This window comes from Colossoma macropomum, unplaced genomic scaffold, assembly GCF_904425465.1.
Source record: "Colossoma macropomum unplaced genomic scaffold, Colossoma_macropomum, whole genome shotgun sequence".
Classification (NCBI taxonomy): Eukaryota; Metazoa; Chordata; class Actinopteri; order Characiformes; family Serrasalmidae; genus Colossoma; species Colossoma macropomum.
This window is the reverse complement of record NW_023494807.1, coordinates 18,775,043-18,792,167: the sequence shown is the minus strand read 5'-3', so window position 1 is coordinate 18,792,167 and position 17,125 is coordinate 18,775,043. Positions and strand designations below refer to the sequence as shown.

Sequence of the window (17,125 nt, the reverse complement as noted above, 5' to 3'; positions counted from 1 at the left end):
AACTACTTTTTCATTTCCACTCAAAAAATCAACGAAACATGTAAATTGATCAGTGGTGCCCAGTCGTTTACATACCCCTGTACATTTTTTTGCATTGCCTTGCGTTGGTGTACGTTGTCCATCGGTTTAATATTATCATTAAAATCAATGGTAAGAGGTACATTTTTGATGGCTACCAAGATGTTTTCTGAAGGCAGCCTAAATCTTTCAAAAGGCAGCTTATGATATTAACTATTATTGCAGGGTGCAGTGTTAGTCAATAATTCAATTATGATTCACCAGCTGTGAGCAGATGTCAGTGGAAATGGGCCTATCCCTGTTACAAAATGTCAATATATTGGATAAAACAGGGAGGTGGTAATCAGTAACAAGATTTCCAATGATTTCACCCATCTCATTAGAGTTGCTCATTTAGCTCTGCTGAAAGGCTGTCTGGCGTCTTCTCTCTCTCTCTCTCTCTCTCTCTCTCTCTCTCATATCCTGTCACATCCTCACTCTCTGTTTCTCTCATTCATCTCTTTAGACCAGCAGTATTGCCATCTTTTGCCCCTTCACCTCTGACCTCTGACTTCACAGTGAGACGAGGTGCTAATTAACTTCCTTCTCTCAGACACAGAGTCTCGCTGGGCTAAATACTTCAGCATATAATATTCATCTCTAAACACGAGAACCCAGCTTTCAGCCACAGGAGGCCCAGTGACTGATCCCAGCGTATATAAAAGGGATTCAAAGCTGGGGGATGCATAATGATACTTAGAAGTTTGAATCTTCATGAATGTGTAAAACCTTGTTGTGTTGTGGTTATTTATTAGAGACCCCCTGCGGTGGTATTTTTTTGGACCTATAAGGGTTGAGCCACGCTGTAATGTAGAGATGCTCCAGGCAAAAAAGGCTTTTCAGCTGTTTCAGATATATAGTTAATGAGAAAACTGTGGAAAAGGGCAGTAGCTGGTTTCAGCCTCGCATAAATGTGGAATTTGGTAATTTCATTAACTATAGTATATTTATATACCTTGCTCTTTATAGCCACAGATAACCTTTTGCTTGCAAGTCCAAATGAACCCAGATTTATTACAGATTAGCCAGCCCAAAGGTCAGATTAGCATCAGTCAACATTCATTCCACTAGCCGCTAACCACTGCCTGGCTGGCGCACTCTGTTTGTGCGAGTGACTAACTGCAGAAAGTGTAAGGCAGTTGAGTTAAGCGTGATGTGAATGGCACATTCACTTATGAGTGACTACTAAAAACATTGATTATTCGAATGTAAGTGCTGGATGAGTGACAAAGGCTGCTTCTTCAGATAAGCTAATGAGGTAATAGAGCTAACAGGTGTTACACTGAACACTGTTGAGGACTCTTCTTCTACACAACTATGCAGGTTTTTTATCCTCAGTGTACGATGTGCCAACATGTTACTTATTTCCACCAATTCCGGACCTAGCTAGCATCAGCCAGTGTAGCTGGCTGAGTTAGGGACACAGCCAGGCTGTCTCTGCCTTTCAAACACTCATGTTTCGGAGTAGCAAAGTATAACATAACGTACTTACTTACAAATACAAGCAAAACCGTTGCATTTCACTGAATTGTTGGCCTGTTTATTTTTTCCGTCTTCCTGCAATGAAACATAATAAATATCCGAGTAGTAATTTCAGTATTCGAATAGTGACACTTCAGACAGTCCTCGACTGCCCATGCACATCCCTAGTACAAACACTACTCAAGAGATTTTACAAAACAAAGAAAACAGTCTTTAGATCATGTCATTAAAAAAGTGTAATTCTTGTTTTTCCACAGTCTTCGATCAAATCATATTGTGATGTCAAACCACAGGCCATGCTGCTGTGAAGCGTTTAGTGGGCGTGGCCATGCAAAATGGTTCTGGGGGTTACCACGCTTCCGGTTTAGAAAGGGACTGTTGTTTTGTTGCTGTAGGTCCTAGTATTGATGTTGTTTTTTGTGTAGTTGTGTTGCTTGGTGTAAATTGTGTCCGAGGACAGTGAGCTTTGCAATGAGCTGGTGGTTAGAAGTGTCTACCCTCCTCGAATATCGTGTCCTCTCACATTACCCACTCCTTGTGTTTTGTGTTAGGTTTGGTGCTGGGCTGGTTATTTCTGGTCTTTGTGAAGACGTTGTTTTTTGTGTCTTCTTCTGTACCCACACGGCAATATTTAGCCTACCTCTAAAATGTTTTCTGATTTGTGGCTGTGTCACCAAGGCTGAGCTTACAGAGAAGAACAGTAGTATGCAGTAATATGTTTTGTCTTCACCTCTTGGTACATAAAGTGAATATGATGAGCTAGCACAGAGACCCTCCCCGATGGTGTGTTTCACTCAGAAAAAACACCACAGTATGGAAGGAAAATGCATAATTTTTTTCCCATTCATGTTAATTTTAAAGAAAAAACACATGAAGTCAGAATTAAGAACACCACCTAGGGGTGTTCATAATTGCATACTCAATCTGAAGAACATAATTGGCTCAATTTTAGAATATTATTCTCTTTAACAGTTAGCTTTAGAGGAACCCAGTGCCTGTCCTTAGACTTAGCATCCGTGCTAATGCATTTTATTTAGGTTTTTCATTATCAGAACCCAGTCATCCATAAAAGATCATCTTGAAGCTTTTAATATTAGGGTATAAAGAAATCTCATTGTACAATCTTATGATGATCTTTGTGCTCTAATTCTTTTGAGAAATGTATCACAGAGCTCTGGAATCAGTAGCTGTTCCTCCAAGCTGACAGAGTGGATGTGTAAAGAGAAGCGCAGAGGCCTACTTGACCTTTAAGGATCTAAATTATTAAATAGCAAACATGGCCACTGCAGTAGCATGGCAGGGTTATATTTTCTTTTCTGCTGAAAGCACTATAGGCCCTCTGTTCCTCTGGCTGCAGTGCTTTAGAATATTGGACATGATTGAGTGAGACACGTTGAAGAAAGCACCTATGATGGAACACACTTGTGATGTCTGAGAGTCCGCAAAAGGGGGGAAGATGAAAGAGGAGCTCGCGCAGGGAGATTGGGTTGTAGACTGGAGTAGCCCACTGCACCTGATTGAATACGGTTGCGGATCGTGTTGGCCATTGTTCACGCGAATGAGAGTGGAGTCTGAAATTGAAATTGGCTTTATACCTCCGAAGAAGGACTGCTGCATTTTAAAAATAAAATCTTTTGATATACACATATTAATTTATGAGTTAGCTTTTGACAGTTAGATGTCTTGTTATACATTTTCATTGCATAATTATTTTGTAATTGATTGTTTTTGAATAATAAATTACATGTTGAATTATTTGTACATTTAATTTACATTCTCTATTGACATGTTTGTTTTAATGTGAAAAAATGACAAAAACATGGCAAAAATGGAAGGGGTGGCTGTTCTTTTGCAAAACAAAACTGTACACACAACAATAACTTAATTCAAGTCATAACAAGACTTTGTCGTCTTCTACTTACAAGCGCAAATATGTTGTTGAGTGAAAGTTTGCTTCCGCACTTTTCTTGGCTTGCTTCACTAAGCTGCAAGTGAAAAATAATTAGGCAAAATGTAAGAAGAGGGTTTCGTGGTGCCATGCTGTGGGGTGATATTCTCACTCTCTCTTTCTTTTTTCCCTCTGTCTTTCTCAGTGTGTATCAGGTGGTCGTGGAGGAGGAGAGGCCCAGGAGAGCACGTGGTGGGGAGGCAGAAATCCTCCGTTGTTACCCTGTCCCCGTCCACTACCAGAACGCCACATCTCTCAACTCTAAGTACTACTTCACGGCTGAGTTCCCTTCTGGCGGCATCCCCTCCCCTCAGCCTTTCACTGTGGGGGACAATAAAACCTACAGCGGCTTCTGGAATGCACCCCTGCTACCCCACAAGAGCTACAGCGTCTACTACCAGGCTGTCAGCACTGCTAATGGGGTGGGTACTGCACTGGCAGAAGTTTCCACTGCTAATAGAAAAAGCTTTACAGAACGTTGGCAAAAATCCTGTTTATCCAAGTAAGAAACTGTAGCATGCTCAGTTTTTGTCAAAATGCCAAAAATTAAGGAGCATCATTAATTTCAAATGATTTTTATTTGGACGTGATGTTAGTAGGGTATCGGTATGTGTGTTTTTTTTTATGTAATTGAGATTTTTAGGGCTAAACATCTTATTAATAAGATAAACAGAAAGTTTTCCAACTTCAGCTGTTTAATGTCACTAGCTGTGGCTTTTCTCACACCTGGCATTGACATGAGTCTTGTGTGATCCAATCATAATTGGCTCACTACAGATGTGAACGTGATCCAGTACATCTCAGAGAAACTGATCCATCCAATCACTCAAAACCCTTCAGAGGTGGTCAGGGACACATATGACCACATAACATTAGTAGTGTGAACTTCAAAACCCTGATATGTACCTGACAGCAACAAAAAGACCACCTAATCAACTGGGTTATTACAGCAGAGATGAAAGCAGCTGCGTAGCTTCTTTTTCATCTCCTCTGTCATTTATTTATAAGTTGCGTTAGCAATCCATACATGTAAGTGAACGTGGGACAAATGTGGCGCGAGACTTGTAATAAGTGTGTGTGGCACCTTTTCTCCAGTCATGAAACCCGATCACAGGTGGTCACTAGAGAGGCATTTCGAGACTCATTGAAATGCCATGTGTAAACAGCTATACATCTCGCTGTCCATTTGTGATCAGATTGCTCAAGACAGAGTTGAACAGGGCCAAGGGTAAGATAATGTCATAGCTAGTGTCGTGGCTGAAGTTGATATGCCATTTTCATGTTTTAACAGAACTGAATAACATGAAAGTCTTTCTCATTTTTGCTAGTGAGCATTTTATACATTGCTACACCAAAATGCGAGTGCCTTAACATGAGACCGAGATAGCTTGGTTTTTATTTTATTGGTTGCTAAATAGGCTGTTATTTTGATTGGTTACCTATACTTTTATTTCAACAGCATCATCTCTCACACATACAAAATAAACATCATTTAAAATGAATAACACTCTAAATGTAAAGATTTGTGTTGTGTGCAACAAGAGTTGTGTGCAACAGTTTCTCACCTACATCATCACAGCAGTTGCTATGAAAGAATATATTTGTGGACAGAGCAGGTTATTTGCTTGAGGGGCCAGCATTGGCCTGATATTTCACATCTAAAAGAAAATAAAGAAGTACAATAACAGTGTCAGCATGTGAAGCGTGATAACAGCAAAGAAAGTCCAAAACTGTATTCGCAGGCACACACACACAGGCAAACTCACACGCAAAATGTAGGAGGCGGCCCATTTTAGCTCTCTGTGTGTGTTACAAAGCAGCTCTCCACTTTGCTCCTGTTAGAGCTGAAAGCAAGGACGTTATTGTGGACATGAATAAGCATGACCAGTTAAGGCCCTCCTGCCAGACCCTTCAATCACACTGGGCAATTTTTTAAAGCCGCAGAAACGCAACACTGGGCAAAAGGTTTTCAGTGTTCGCTGAGGAAGGAAAAAGCACTTTGGCCGTGACAGCAAAAGTTTCTGCCGGAGAGTGATTGTGTGAGTGACATGGCCACATTGTGCAGAGTGCACCTGCCTGAAAAGCGCCGCACACATGCACCCACACCCATCGGACACATTAACACACTTCTGTTTAATGCATTGCTGACTTTCTCCCTCTATCTTTCGCTCCCTCTTTCTTTCTGTCTCTGTATTCCTCTCTCTCTCTCCCTGGTGCTTTTAAAGAAAGCTGCTGTTTAGACTGACAGCAGTGACACAACGCTTTTTCTTTAAAAGGCCCCTCTATCTCTCAGTCAGCGGGCGAGCGAGAGCTCGTCTCCTAATTGACTGAAGACCTGTGTTTTAGTGCTACTGATGAATGCTGACGGGCACTTAGCCAGGCAGCCTTGTGTCTGTCTATTCAAGACTGATAATTAATCAAAGCCCACACTCCTAATGTCCTTCCTTTTAGTTGGGACTGGAGAAAAGACTACGCGTGACACAAAATGTGCTATCTCATTGAATAACTAAGCAAATGCTCATGTTTATATTGTATTGTAATGAATTGTAATGTATCGAGCAAGCAGGTTTGGTCTTAGGGCAGCAGAGAGCTGAGTTTTAGATCCCTTCATGAATTAATCATAACACTATTAATTATATCGCGAAAACTCTACAAGTCTATTTCAGTGCTTTACTCAGTCTGTAAACAATTGATAAAAGGAGGAATAGTTTGGCCAATGAAGCTAATGTTGTAAAGAGTGAATGGTGGGGCTGCACGATATGGACATAAAATGCAATGTTCGATATAGCGGTTGGGGTGATAAATTGTGATTAAATAAATTGTATCTCTGACTGGGACAAGTGAATACTTTTTGCTGTGTAAACAGACTAATGAACCCATCCAATCCTCAAAAAAATTCAAATTTGCAAAAGCACTGTTTACTACTGTGCAAAATACAGAATAAAAATAATGAAATACTAATAGAGAACATCACAGTTGCAAGCACATGTTTGTGCACTGTTAGAAAAATGGTCAGCATTCCCTGAACAGCTCTTTATATATAGGCCTAGAACAGTAAAGCAATAAATATTTATTTTCTGTATGAATCATTTTACTGAATTGATTTAGAGTTAAAAACACATTTAGGACTTTCAAGTGACTTAGACTTTAGACTAAAATCCTTTTGCTTTGAGTGACTGTATACCTTAATTATGTTTATTTTATTAAAACAAATGATTGAACATTCCATTTTGTTACTACCAAAACAATCATGTGACTACTGAAACTTTACCAAATGTTTCAGCAATGACTGTTTCAGTTATGATGTTTTTTCTTTTTATTTTTTTAAGCAGAACTCAAAAACACTAGCCTGTACATGACTAGAAAACACAGCTTTGAACAGTTGTACACACATAAAATCATATTTTTCATTAAAAATCAAAAAAGTTTACCTAATTGCATAAAATGTGTGTTTTGGTAGTAACAGTTCTTAATGTTACACACTGATTTTCAGACTTTGGGACACATTTGCTTCAGAACAATGGGATCTAACTGCTCACCATGTGGCCATAAGGGACAGTCTTTCTCTGAAATGTGACTAAAATAAGGCTCCACCTATGGACTAAAACTGTTTTTTTTTTTTAATTAAACTCCTGATATACCTTAATTTTTCAACATCTCTGTTTTTTAATGGTTTTTTTTTGCTGTGGGACCACAGTAGCTATTACTGTTTCACACATTTTACAACTATATGCGTGAAAACAATCATCACGTTTAAAACATTTTTACAGGCTGGTAGTTAAAGATGCAGTAGTTTTTGAGCTGTGTCCCTCTTTATAGCAGAGTGGTTAAGTCACTTGCCCTTGCTAATGTTTACGATTTGAGTTCATACATCAATTTACAGTCTCTGGCCACTTTATTAGAAACTCATTGTAGCACAACCTTTCTGGTACATTTAGACTGTTGATAAGCGATTTGTGTTAGCTGTCTCTAGCCTGTCATCAGTGGTCACTTTCTGACCACTGCATTTCATTGGATACTTTTGGGTGGAGGACCATTCTCAGCCTACCAGCGCCACACACTACCTTGTACTGAGTACTGGTCCATCACCCAAATTATATCTGGTAAGCAGTGATCCTGTGGTCAGAAACTAATGATGGACAGTGTAGAGGCGTTTGACAAATTGTGCAACAGAAGGACAGCAGTCTATAATCGTGCACCTGTGTAGTGAACTATAATGTAGGTAGAGTGAGCAGCATAAAGCTAGTGTTATAAAGTATAAAATTATTGTTTCTAATAAAGTGGACAGTGGATGTATGATAGCATTTATAATAAGCTAGTATTGCTAGCACAATAGCCACTGCACACTGTAATGACTCAGAACACGTTGTTTAGTGCATGAGCCGGCAGTTGTTATTGTGGGAGCAAACAAGAATCAGTTCAATTACTGTACGGAAATCAGCAGACGCTGCATGCGATGGCTGACCACAATCTGATGCATTTCTGTTCTTTCTTTGCAGGAGACTAAAATAGACTGTGTGCGAGTTGCCACCAAAGGTGAGACCTCTACATCTGATTGGTTTGCTGAGGTAGAATGAGATGTTTTACAAGCATAATAGCCTCTTACTGTGTGCACTGATATTAACAGGTTGATTAAGACTAATTTTGTAGTGCTTGTGATTTTTGATGGAAGTAATGTTCTTTTCTACTGTGTTACTGTTATGAAATTTTTCAACTTGACTCTTAACTGCTTACACACTCTGGTTCTCTCCTTTTCTCTTTCTCTCTCACTTCTCTTTTCTACTCATTTCTGCTCTCTCTTTATCTTCAATGCTTTATTCTTTTCTATACTTGTTTTACTCTCTTTTACAATCACTTTCTCTCTCTCTCTCTCTCTCTCTCTCTCTTTCTCTGTCCCTCCCTCCCTCCCTCTGTCATTCACTGCCCTTTTCCCTCTCTCTCCTTTGTCTGTCTCTTTCATTCTCTCTCTCTTTTTTTTCTGTCTTTCTCTCTCATTCACTCTCTTTCTCTTACCTCTTTGTTGTCTTTTTATCTCTGCCCTTTTTCCTGGCTCTCTTTTTCTTTTCTTCTCTTTTTCTCTCTCTCTTCCTCTCCTACCTCTGGGTCTACTTTTCTATATCTCTCTTTCTTTCTCTCTCTCTCTCACTCTCTTCTTCTTTCCTCTCTGTCTTTCTCTTTCTCTCTTTTTTGTCTCCCTCTTTGCCCCTTCGTTCATGTCTCTGCATGTCTCTCTCTCTCTCTCTTTCTGTCTCTGTCTCTCTCTCTCTCACACACACACACACACACACACACACACACACACACACACACATACACTCTTCGTCCTCTCTGTATGTCTTTCTCTCCTTCCTCTCGTATACTTTCCTTTCATTACCACTTTCTTCTTTCTTTCTTCTCCCCCTTTTCTGTATATTTATCTCTCACTCTTCTGTTTTTCTCTCACTGTCTCGCTGTCCTTCCTCTCTGTATGTCTCTTTCTCTCTCTTTCTCTATCCCCCTCTCTGTTTCTATCTCTCTGTTTCTCTCTCTCTCTCTCTCTCTCTCTCTCTCTCTCTCTCTCTGCTCTCTCTCGCTCTCTCTCTTTCCCTGCATGCTGTTATGGATCTCGCTCTGTCAGCCGCTATTCTAGTGACGCAGCTCACTACCCCCTACATCCGCATCGCTCCGGCTGCAGGCGACAACCAACTAACAGGTCAGACACTTACCCTGCCAAGACTGTCTCTATCCATCCGCTTCCATTACTACCGCCATCACCGCCCATCAGAGGGACCCAGAGAGTGTGTGTGGGTGTACATGTGTGGGTGTGTGTGTGTGTGTGTGTGTGGTGTGTGTGTGTGTGTGCACAAATACACAGATCTGCACAATATACACACTTAGTGCACTACAGCACTGATGCAATTCCTACTTCTGTGTCTGCAGTCAGAAAAGTGTGTAAAAAAACAAGCGCACATACACAAACTCCCACAACATATTCTGTATGTGACAGCGTCTCACGCTCACACACTCAGCGCACATGCTTCCATAAACTCTCCACTCATATCTGGCATGCTTGTTACGCATCCCTGCTTGCAGGACATCCGTATGTAAACAAACACAGCCACACATACAAAAAACGTTCACTAACAGGGTGTCTAGTGTTAAATCTCCGCGTGATTGGAGAGGAGTGGATATAAACCTGCAGAAAAAACACACACACAAAAAGGCACACAAACACACATATACACACTCACACCCACACACAGTCGAGCAGAATGTTCTATTTCTCTCATTTGTCATCCTAAACTCACTGTCAGAGGAAACCGCTCTATTCACAGGTGGCTGAGCTGACATGGCTCCTCATTACAGCATAAACACTCACCCTCACACACACACACACACACACACATACACACACACACATACACACACATTGGGACACTCTTATCTACAGGGGGAGGAGAGGCATTGTTGGGCCTATCACATTGCCTCCCTGAGGCTATCTCTCCCTGGCAGGTAGCAAGGAACACATAGCTCCAGCATTATCAACCACTGTTGCCTGATGGTTCCTACAAATAAATAGCCCAAAAGTCTCAATGGAATTGCAATACTTTACATTCAAGGTTAAATAAAGTTTATATCTTGGCAACGCTTTAAAACAGTAATGCCAACATTGTACTGCGTTATACGTGAACGGTGTACAAATGTTCATTTCACACTGTTTCTGCGCTTCTTTTTTAAAGGTCATCTACTGGTTTGCAAACCTGCTATTATTGCTAAGCTTTGAGTATTTAGACCTTTCTCTGCCAAGCTAAGTTAAAACCAACAGTATGTCTGCTTAGTTGAAAAAGTAGTGATTCAAATGTGTACTTCAGTTACCAATAAATCACATCAACAATTAGTCATTAACTTTTATTTCCAAAAACAAGTAAACCAGTGGTTTCCTATTTCAGTCCTAGAGAGCCCAAAATGTGCACATGTTTGTTCTGTGGCCAGGTTTGAGCCTACTACATACTACTTGCGTACTTATTGTACCCAAAAGTAGTAAGTAGTATGCAGTATGTGACTTACATAAATTTCTCCAGTATGCCAAAGACACCCAAATGACATACTACTCTGGCCAGATATTTCAGAGCTATCCTTGTAATATACTATGGTCAGGAGGACATAACCACTGATGTAACTGCCTGATAAGCATGTAATAGCCCTGGATTCAGCCTTATGTAGATACATAAATGATGACAAAACAATTTGTCCAAATGCTACTGCACTCAGTGCAAAGCTGAAGCCCCATCAACTGCTGGTCTTGAGGTGGGTTTGCTTATTTCTGTTAATACATTTAATATGGTGAAAACATTAGCCTCCTAAAATTGGTCTCAGCCAAACAATCCACACAGCACTGGCTTATTATTCAGTCAAATTAGCTCATGTTACCAACTATGAATGCAATGAAAATGAAATGACTCACCTTTTAGCAAACATTGGAAAACATGGTGTTGAGTGTCTCTTAAAACTCACTCAGTCAGTCTCCTTCCCCATAGAATGCTGGCTAGAAGGCTGTCACTGATGAAGAGTAGCCTGCAGTATACAGTATATACTAGTGCAGTATATTGTACACAGTATGCTATTTTGAACACAGCGTTTGTCTCAGTTCATTATCTAAGTAACAAGTTCCTTGTGGGCTGGGTTAGGTGTGTAGAGAATGCAGAACATGGGGTAACCAGAACTGGGACTGGGAACTCCTGAGGTAAACTGAAAGACAGCAGTTGTGTTCATTCAATATATTTCATTCATGTGGAAATGTACACATTTGAATCATGACTAATTCCAGTGCATTTCCCAATTCTTCCTGATAAGTAAAGTGACTTTTCCTTTTTCGCTCTTGACCTTTTCAGGGGCGGCAACCCACAAGCCAAATGCAGTGGAGCCAGAGAAACAGACAGACCACACAGTGAAGATCGCTGGGGTCATCGCTGGCATTCTCCTTTTTGTCATCATCTTCCTTGGTGTGGTCCTGCTCATGAAGAAACGGTAAGCATTGCTAATAAAAAAACGGTAACACAGGAACAAACAGGTTTTGTTCGTATTACGTGTTCAAGTATAGTGGATGAAATAGAAAATCAAAGCAAGTTACAGCAAATCCCAGAAAAGGTCATCTTCTTTGACTCCTTAATCGGCAAAGACTTAATATTAATACCTCAAATACCTTAATTAATTAATAATTAATTAATACCTCATACCTTTCGTATTAGTTTCATAGGATTTACCAAGTAATTTATAGTAGTTTCCAAATAATATAGAGTATTGTGCACGAGTCTGAGACAGCCCTTCATGTATTTAATTTCCAGTCAAAATGGCCATCAACTACAAGCTATTCATTTTTCAGGAGATGTTTCTGAGATTAAATATAACATAATCCACTTGCATAAAGAAAAGAGAAAGAGAAAGTCAAAAGAAAACAAGTGGAAAAAAACAGTTTCCATCCAATCTGGAGTTTAAAAAATAATCGAAAGGTACAGAAAAAATGGGACTCGTAACAACCATGCATGACCTGGAAGGCCACCAAAATTATCACCATCAGATAAACAGAACTTAATGCTTTCATCTTTGAAAGAGAGGAGAAAACAAAGTTCCACTTTTCTTAAGATGATGTCAGATTTCCTCAAAAAAACCACAGGTGTTTATGCTTATCGTTCCATTGTGAGAAAACAACTCAAAGCTATGAGTGTGAAGGGATATTTAGTTGTCAAGAAGTCACAACTGAGAAAAGGAAATAAACAAAAAAATTCGCAAGAAGAAGCTGCTGGTGTGCACAAAACAATATAATGACCACCCCAGAGTCCAGACCTCAACATCACTGAATGTGTTTGGGGTTATTTGGGGTTATTATGCAGAAAATGCAACCAACTTCTAAGACTGAACTTGGGCGGTGTGGAAAGAAATACCTGCAGATTTCCCTGAAAGCAAGTTCATGAAGAACTGTAATAAAAGTTTTATAGTAGTTACTCAATAATTCATAGTAGTTGCTGAGTGTACATTGTAATAATACGATAATAAGTCTGGAGTTTAAGGAGTTAAGAAGATGTTCTCATGTACCTGGATGGCTTAACCAGCTGACGGCCCTGTAGATAGAAGTTTGGATCCCAGTTGTACCATCCATGACCAAGAGCCCTGATTACTGTATGTGCTTCATTGAATGAAACGTCAACGTAAATGATTGATCAGTGTAAACATCAGTGTAGCTGCCAGTCAGGGACTGTGCTGGATCATGTAGATAGAGTTGGAGCTTCATGTGCTTTAGAGGAACGCTTGTGCAAGTTAGATGGGGAACATAGAGGAACCAGCTGTGAAAATTCAGAGTAGATAAAACATCATCAGAGAAGAAAAAAAAGCATTCAGAAGTTGATCATGGCCTCTGTTCTCATGACTGTAGAGCTGCTAATCCACTTCCTCTTAATCACATTGATATGCAGTTCATGGGGAGTCCTGTTTTTCTAGACAAGCATCTAAAAGACTTACAAATCTTGGGGATCTTCTCAGTTCAACTTCAGCCATTAATAATAGATTTCCCTTCCAATTTCTTTTTGACCCCTGCTCCGCTGCATTGTCAGTGTGATGCTGAATAATTAATCTAATTATGTTGATAAGTCCTATTCAAACGAGTTTATAGCAGTGAGATGGAGAGACATGATGAAAAATTAACGCTGGGAGGCCATCTATCTGTCACCCTCAACCAAACTTGAAGTTTCAAAATCCTCAGGAATAAAAACAGAGGAGATCTTTGTGAGACCCCTCCACAGCAGAGAAAGAGCGAGAGACAATGATTTTGTGTGAAACGGTCGAGAGAGAGAAACAGAGGGAAAAGGGAGATGAGAGGGAAATGGTGATGAAAGCTGTGGAGCAGTGGAGTGATGGGTTAGCTGCAGGCTAGTTTACATTAGCTTGGTCCCCTACAGCCCTCTATCAGAACCCAGGGGCCTCTAGAGTCAGTCTGAGCAAATATTCAAGTCCTATTTCACACATGTACACGTACATACACTCTGCCAGCGCGTTTTGCATTTGTTCTAGATTAGCAGTTGTCTCTTAGTCACCCATCAGTAAAGGCTCAGAGGGGTTGCTGAATGGAAAAGACCTGCAGGGCTAATAACAGCTCCACATTACAATAAACCATACTACCCCCGTATCTCCAGTACTTCTACACTTTCATGTAAACATGGCAACACAGAACACCATTTCCAGCTGTGCAGTTTATTCAGAAATAATCAGGCCATGTCATATTTGTGCTTTAGATATGCCAAAATGAAGCATGGCTGGAACTCTGGAAATTTCCATTCAGGAAGCGCTTCCTATCCTGGTGAGGTCTGAGTGACGGGTTAAGGTTATGATCACTATGCATAGCCAGTTTAATTGAATCCCCTTTCAATATAGCTTAATCAAATGAACGGGCGCGATTGAATATGTTGGTTTAATTAGCCGGATTAGATTAGAAATGGAAGTGTGCTAGGGCATGCTAATCCTCATGTTAAATCTACCCTCGTGGTTCAGTTGATATTACCGTTCAAAATCTAGACCAGGACTCTTCGAAATGTTACTGCTGAAGCACATTATCTCCCATGATATACCTGTTCACAAACTGTCCAACGCAGAAGGCGCTGTGATTGAAAGCTTGTTAGGCCTATTGTTTGAAATGACCTGTCCAACCCCTGTTGCTGACAAATTAATACTTGCATCAATTCTTTTTCCTGTATCTGTGACTGGACTCAGGTACAAAAAAGATCCTTACAATTTCATAAGCACTGAAGTAGTATAGGTCATAGTTAAACAATGGTTATAACAGAGGTAGATTTCTTTATGTCAGTGAAGTCAAACTGTCTGGTCATTTTCAAATATTAATAAAAAATCTAAAAATATTGGTGTATCTTAACTGAAATAGGCAGCATTCATAGTGCTACATTAAACTTTCAAGACACTTGACATAAACCTACTTATTCTGACAAGTGTCAGTTATCAAGGCTACTTTTGTCAAATTTGACATCATTTCACCAAAACAAGTGTTATGAGAACTGACACTTGTTGGAATAAGTCTTATAAATGTCTACGTAAGTTGATGTCAGATGTCATGAAAGACTTATGTAGGTGTCTTGGAGTCCTATGAAGTCTGCCCTTCAATAAAGTGTTACCAAAAACATTTACATGTAGTTTGCCTTTCATATTCTATACATTCTCTTACTGCAACCCTGTATAGATCCTTCTTTCAGTTTCAACCAATGAAGAGCAAGCTTATTATTGAAACAGTCATTGTCATTAGATTTAATTGGAGTCTTGGCTTAATGAAATGGTTTGGCTCCATTGCATTTATGACGACTATGACATTTCTGTTTGGAAGTTTTTTTAAAGGAGTACTACATTACTCTCTATGTGTAGTACTACAAAGCCCTTCATCTGCCAGATCTGTATCACATGGCTAATTACCAAGGACAACAACTTAGCTTAGAAAAGAACAGAAAATCTGTTGAAAATAGATAGACTTATAGCAGAGGTCAGTGGGAAGGTGCTGAAGCAACTGTTTTTGGCTTCTATTTATAAGTGTTTAGAGCAATTTTTTTCTGTTGTTTTAAGTACGTTTAAGCAGTGTCTGTGGTAATCATGCATACAATATAAGGGTGGCAGATGGAGAATAGGGGGCAGATTTACTAAAAGAGATGCTAATTACCGACAGTCTGCTGACACTTTGTGTCCCAAACCTCACACTACAGCAGAAAATAATATGTAAAAAATACTACACCATCAAATTGTGACTCAATAGGTTGAAATAATGACTTATTTTCTTGAGATTTTATTAAGCCAAAATAATTACTCTTTGAGAAAGTGTGTGATCATTTCAGAATAATACATCATTGTTTTGAAAAAATAAGATGTTAATAAAAAATAAGATGTAAATTAAGACAAGTAATTTATTTTGACTTTCTGTTTCAAAACGTTCACTTTTGTTTTTTCAAGCTGAACATTTGGAATTCGTGTGATGTGAAATCCCTGTATAATGTCACTGTGCGTATCCTGCTCCATTAGGAGCTGTATGATTTTGACCTGTGGTGAGTGTGTCTTCTTAGTTGTGTTTAGTGCATCAAACCATGGCTGTGTTTCAGAAGCTGCAGTGCGACAAAGTAACAAAGTAATGAGTAGCTTTAGTAATTCAGGGATTCCAGAGCCATAAGAGTTTCAAAGTAGTTTGAGGATAAAACTATCAAATTATCATTTTAACAAAACTGCTCTTAAGACACTTTGATGAGTGAAATATAGTCACATTATTAAGAAATTGCAGTTAAAAACATTTCTTAAACAAAATGATTTGGTAAGATTTTTTATTTCCTTCAAGTTAACAATAACGACATGGTAGGCGTTCAGAATTTTTTTCTGTAAAAGTCGGATAATAAATAAATACAATGAGGCAAAAGCAGCAGTGGTGGCCATTTCATCTAATTGTAGGTGCTCAACAGCTGCTGCCCTCTTTAGCAAATCCCGACAGCCACTTTTTAACACCAAAACAGGGTTTGCAGTGGCTCAAAACCATCTTAGTAAATCTGCCCCTTAGTTAAAAAATGCTAGAGTATTACTATAATACTAATGGAAAGGCTTTCAAAGACAAGACGAGGTTTATTCTGTTACATGTACACAAGACTTTATAAGTATGAGATTCAGTACTGGTATCTGGGCACCTAACAGTTTTAATGAGCATGCCAGAGGCCCCCTTCCGCAATCACCGTACCTCTCTCGATCACGAGGCCGAACCTCTCTCTCTCTCTTTTTTCTCTCTCTTTCACACATGTATGCCACCATGTCTGCTTTTGTTCATCTTTATCTCTTTTTCAAACATTAATATTTTTTACTTTTTCTTTCCTTCCATTCCATCCCCCCCTCCACTGCTTATACCCCTCCACCACCTCACTCGGCAGAAGAACCTATCACTCCTACACTTATTACCTGTAAGTAAACACCTTTGTACAATGTTAGTGCATTTGCTCTTTCAAGCTAGACTTGTACTCTATTTCCTGCATGGTTAGACCTAGCTCTTCTACTATGGTCCTTCTAGAGACAGGCATTTTATAGCTTAAATTCAAACTTAGAACATAACCTTCAGAATAAGAAATAAATTGAATTTCAAATGATGAGTTGATGGGAGCTTGATTTGTGTAAAGCAGCTTAAAAAAAGCTAAATCAATATTACTGATGCCATTTTGAAATCTGATGTAGGCTGAATGATTTTTCTATCAGCTGGCTTGTCAAAGTCTGATACTGAAATGCCTGTCTTCTCACAATCGATGCTTCTACATTGAAAGGGGACCTTGATATCCCGCTAATTATTTTACATTTTCTCCATCTCTGTTCTGAATGATGAACTAACATGCAGTGCTAGTGAGGAAGCTAACCCTTTTGCTCTGCCTGTGATGGTGACTAGCGAGAGAAGTGGTGGTCTTTTCCTCTTTGTGGGAAGGTACCACCTTCTCAGTTCTCTCCGCCGGTCAGCACAAGCATTGGAAAAGCAGGAAATTTACCCCTCATCTCATTCCAGTCCCCAACATCCTCATCCTCACCTCTGACTGTTAATTTGCTTTTTATTTTCTCCATTGTTTATCATTTTGAGTTCATTTTTTTCCCTGCATG

The 17,125-nt window shown here is 39.5% G+C and overlaps 1 protein-coding gene across 1 annotated transcript in view; it reads left to right on the top strand.

Annotated features, from left to right (window-relative positions):
• Positions 1–17,125, top strand: part of LOC118796980 (receptor-type tyrosine-protein phosphatase mu-like) — a 269,176-nt gene that overhangs the window by 171,665 nt on the left and 80,386 nt on the right. The window contains exons 12-16 of the mRNA XM_036556162.1: positions 3,633–3,909; positions 7,987–8,023; positions 9,105–9,179; positions 11,359–11,494; positions 16,417–16,446. Of these exons, the coding sequence (XP_036412055.1) occupies positions 3,633–3,909; positions 7,987–8,023; positions 9,105–9,179; positions 11,359–11,494; positions 16,417–16,446 (555 nt within the window). The remainder of the gene's footprint in view (positions 1–3,632; positions 3,910–7,986; positions 8,024–9,104; positions 9,180–11,358; positions 11,495–16,416; positions 16,447–17,125) is intronic.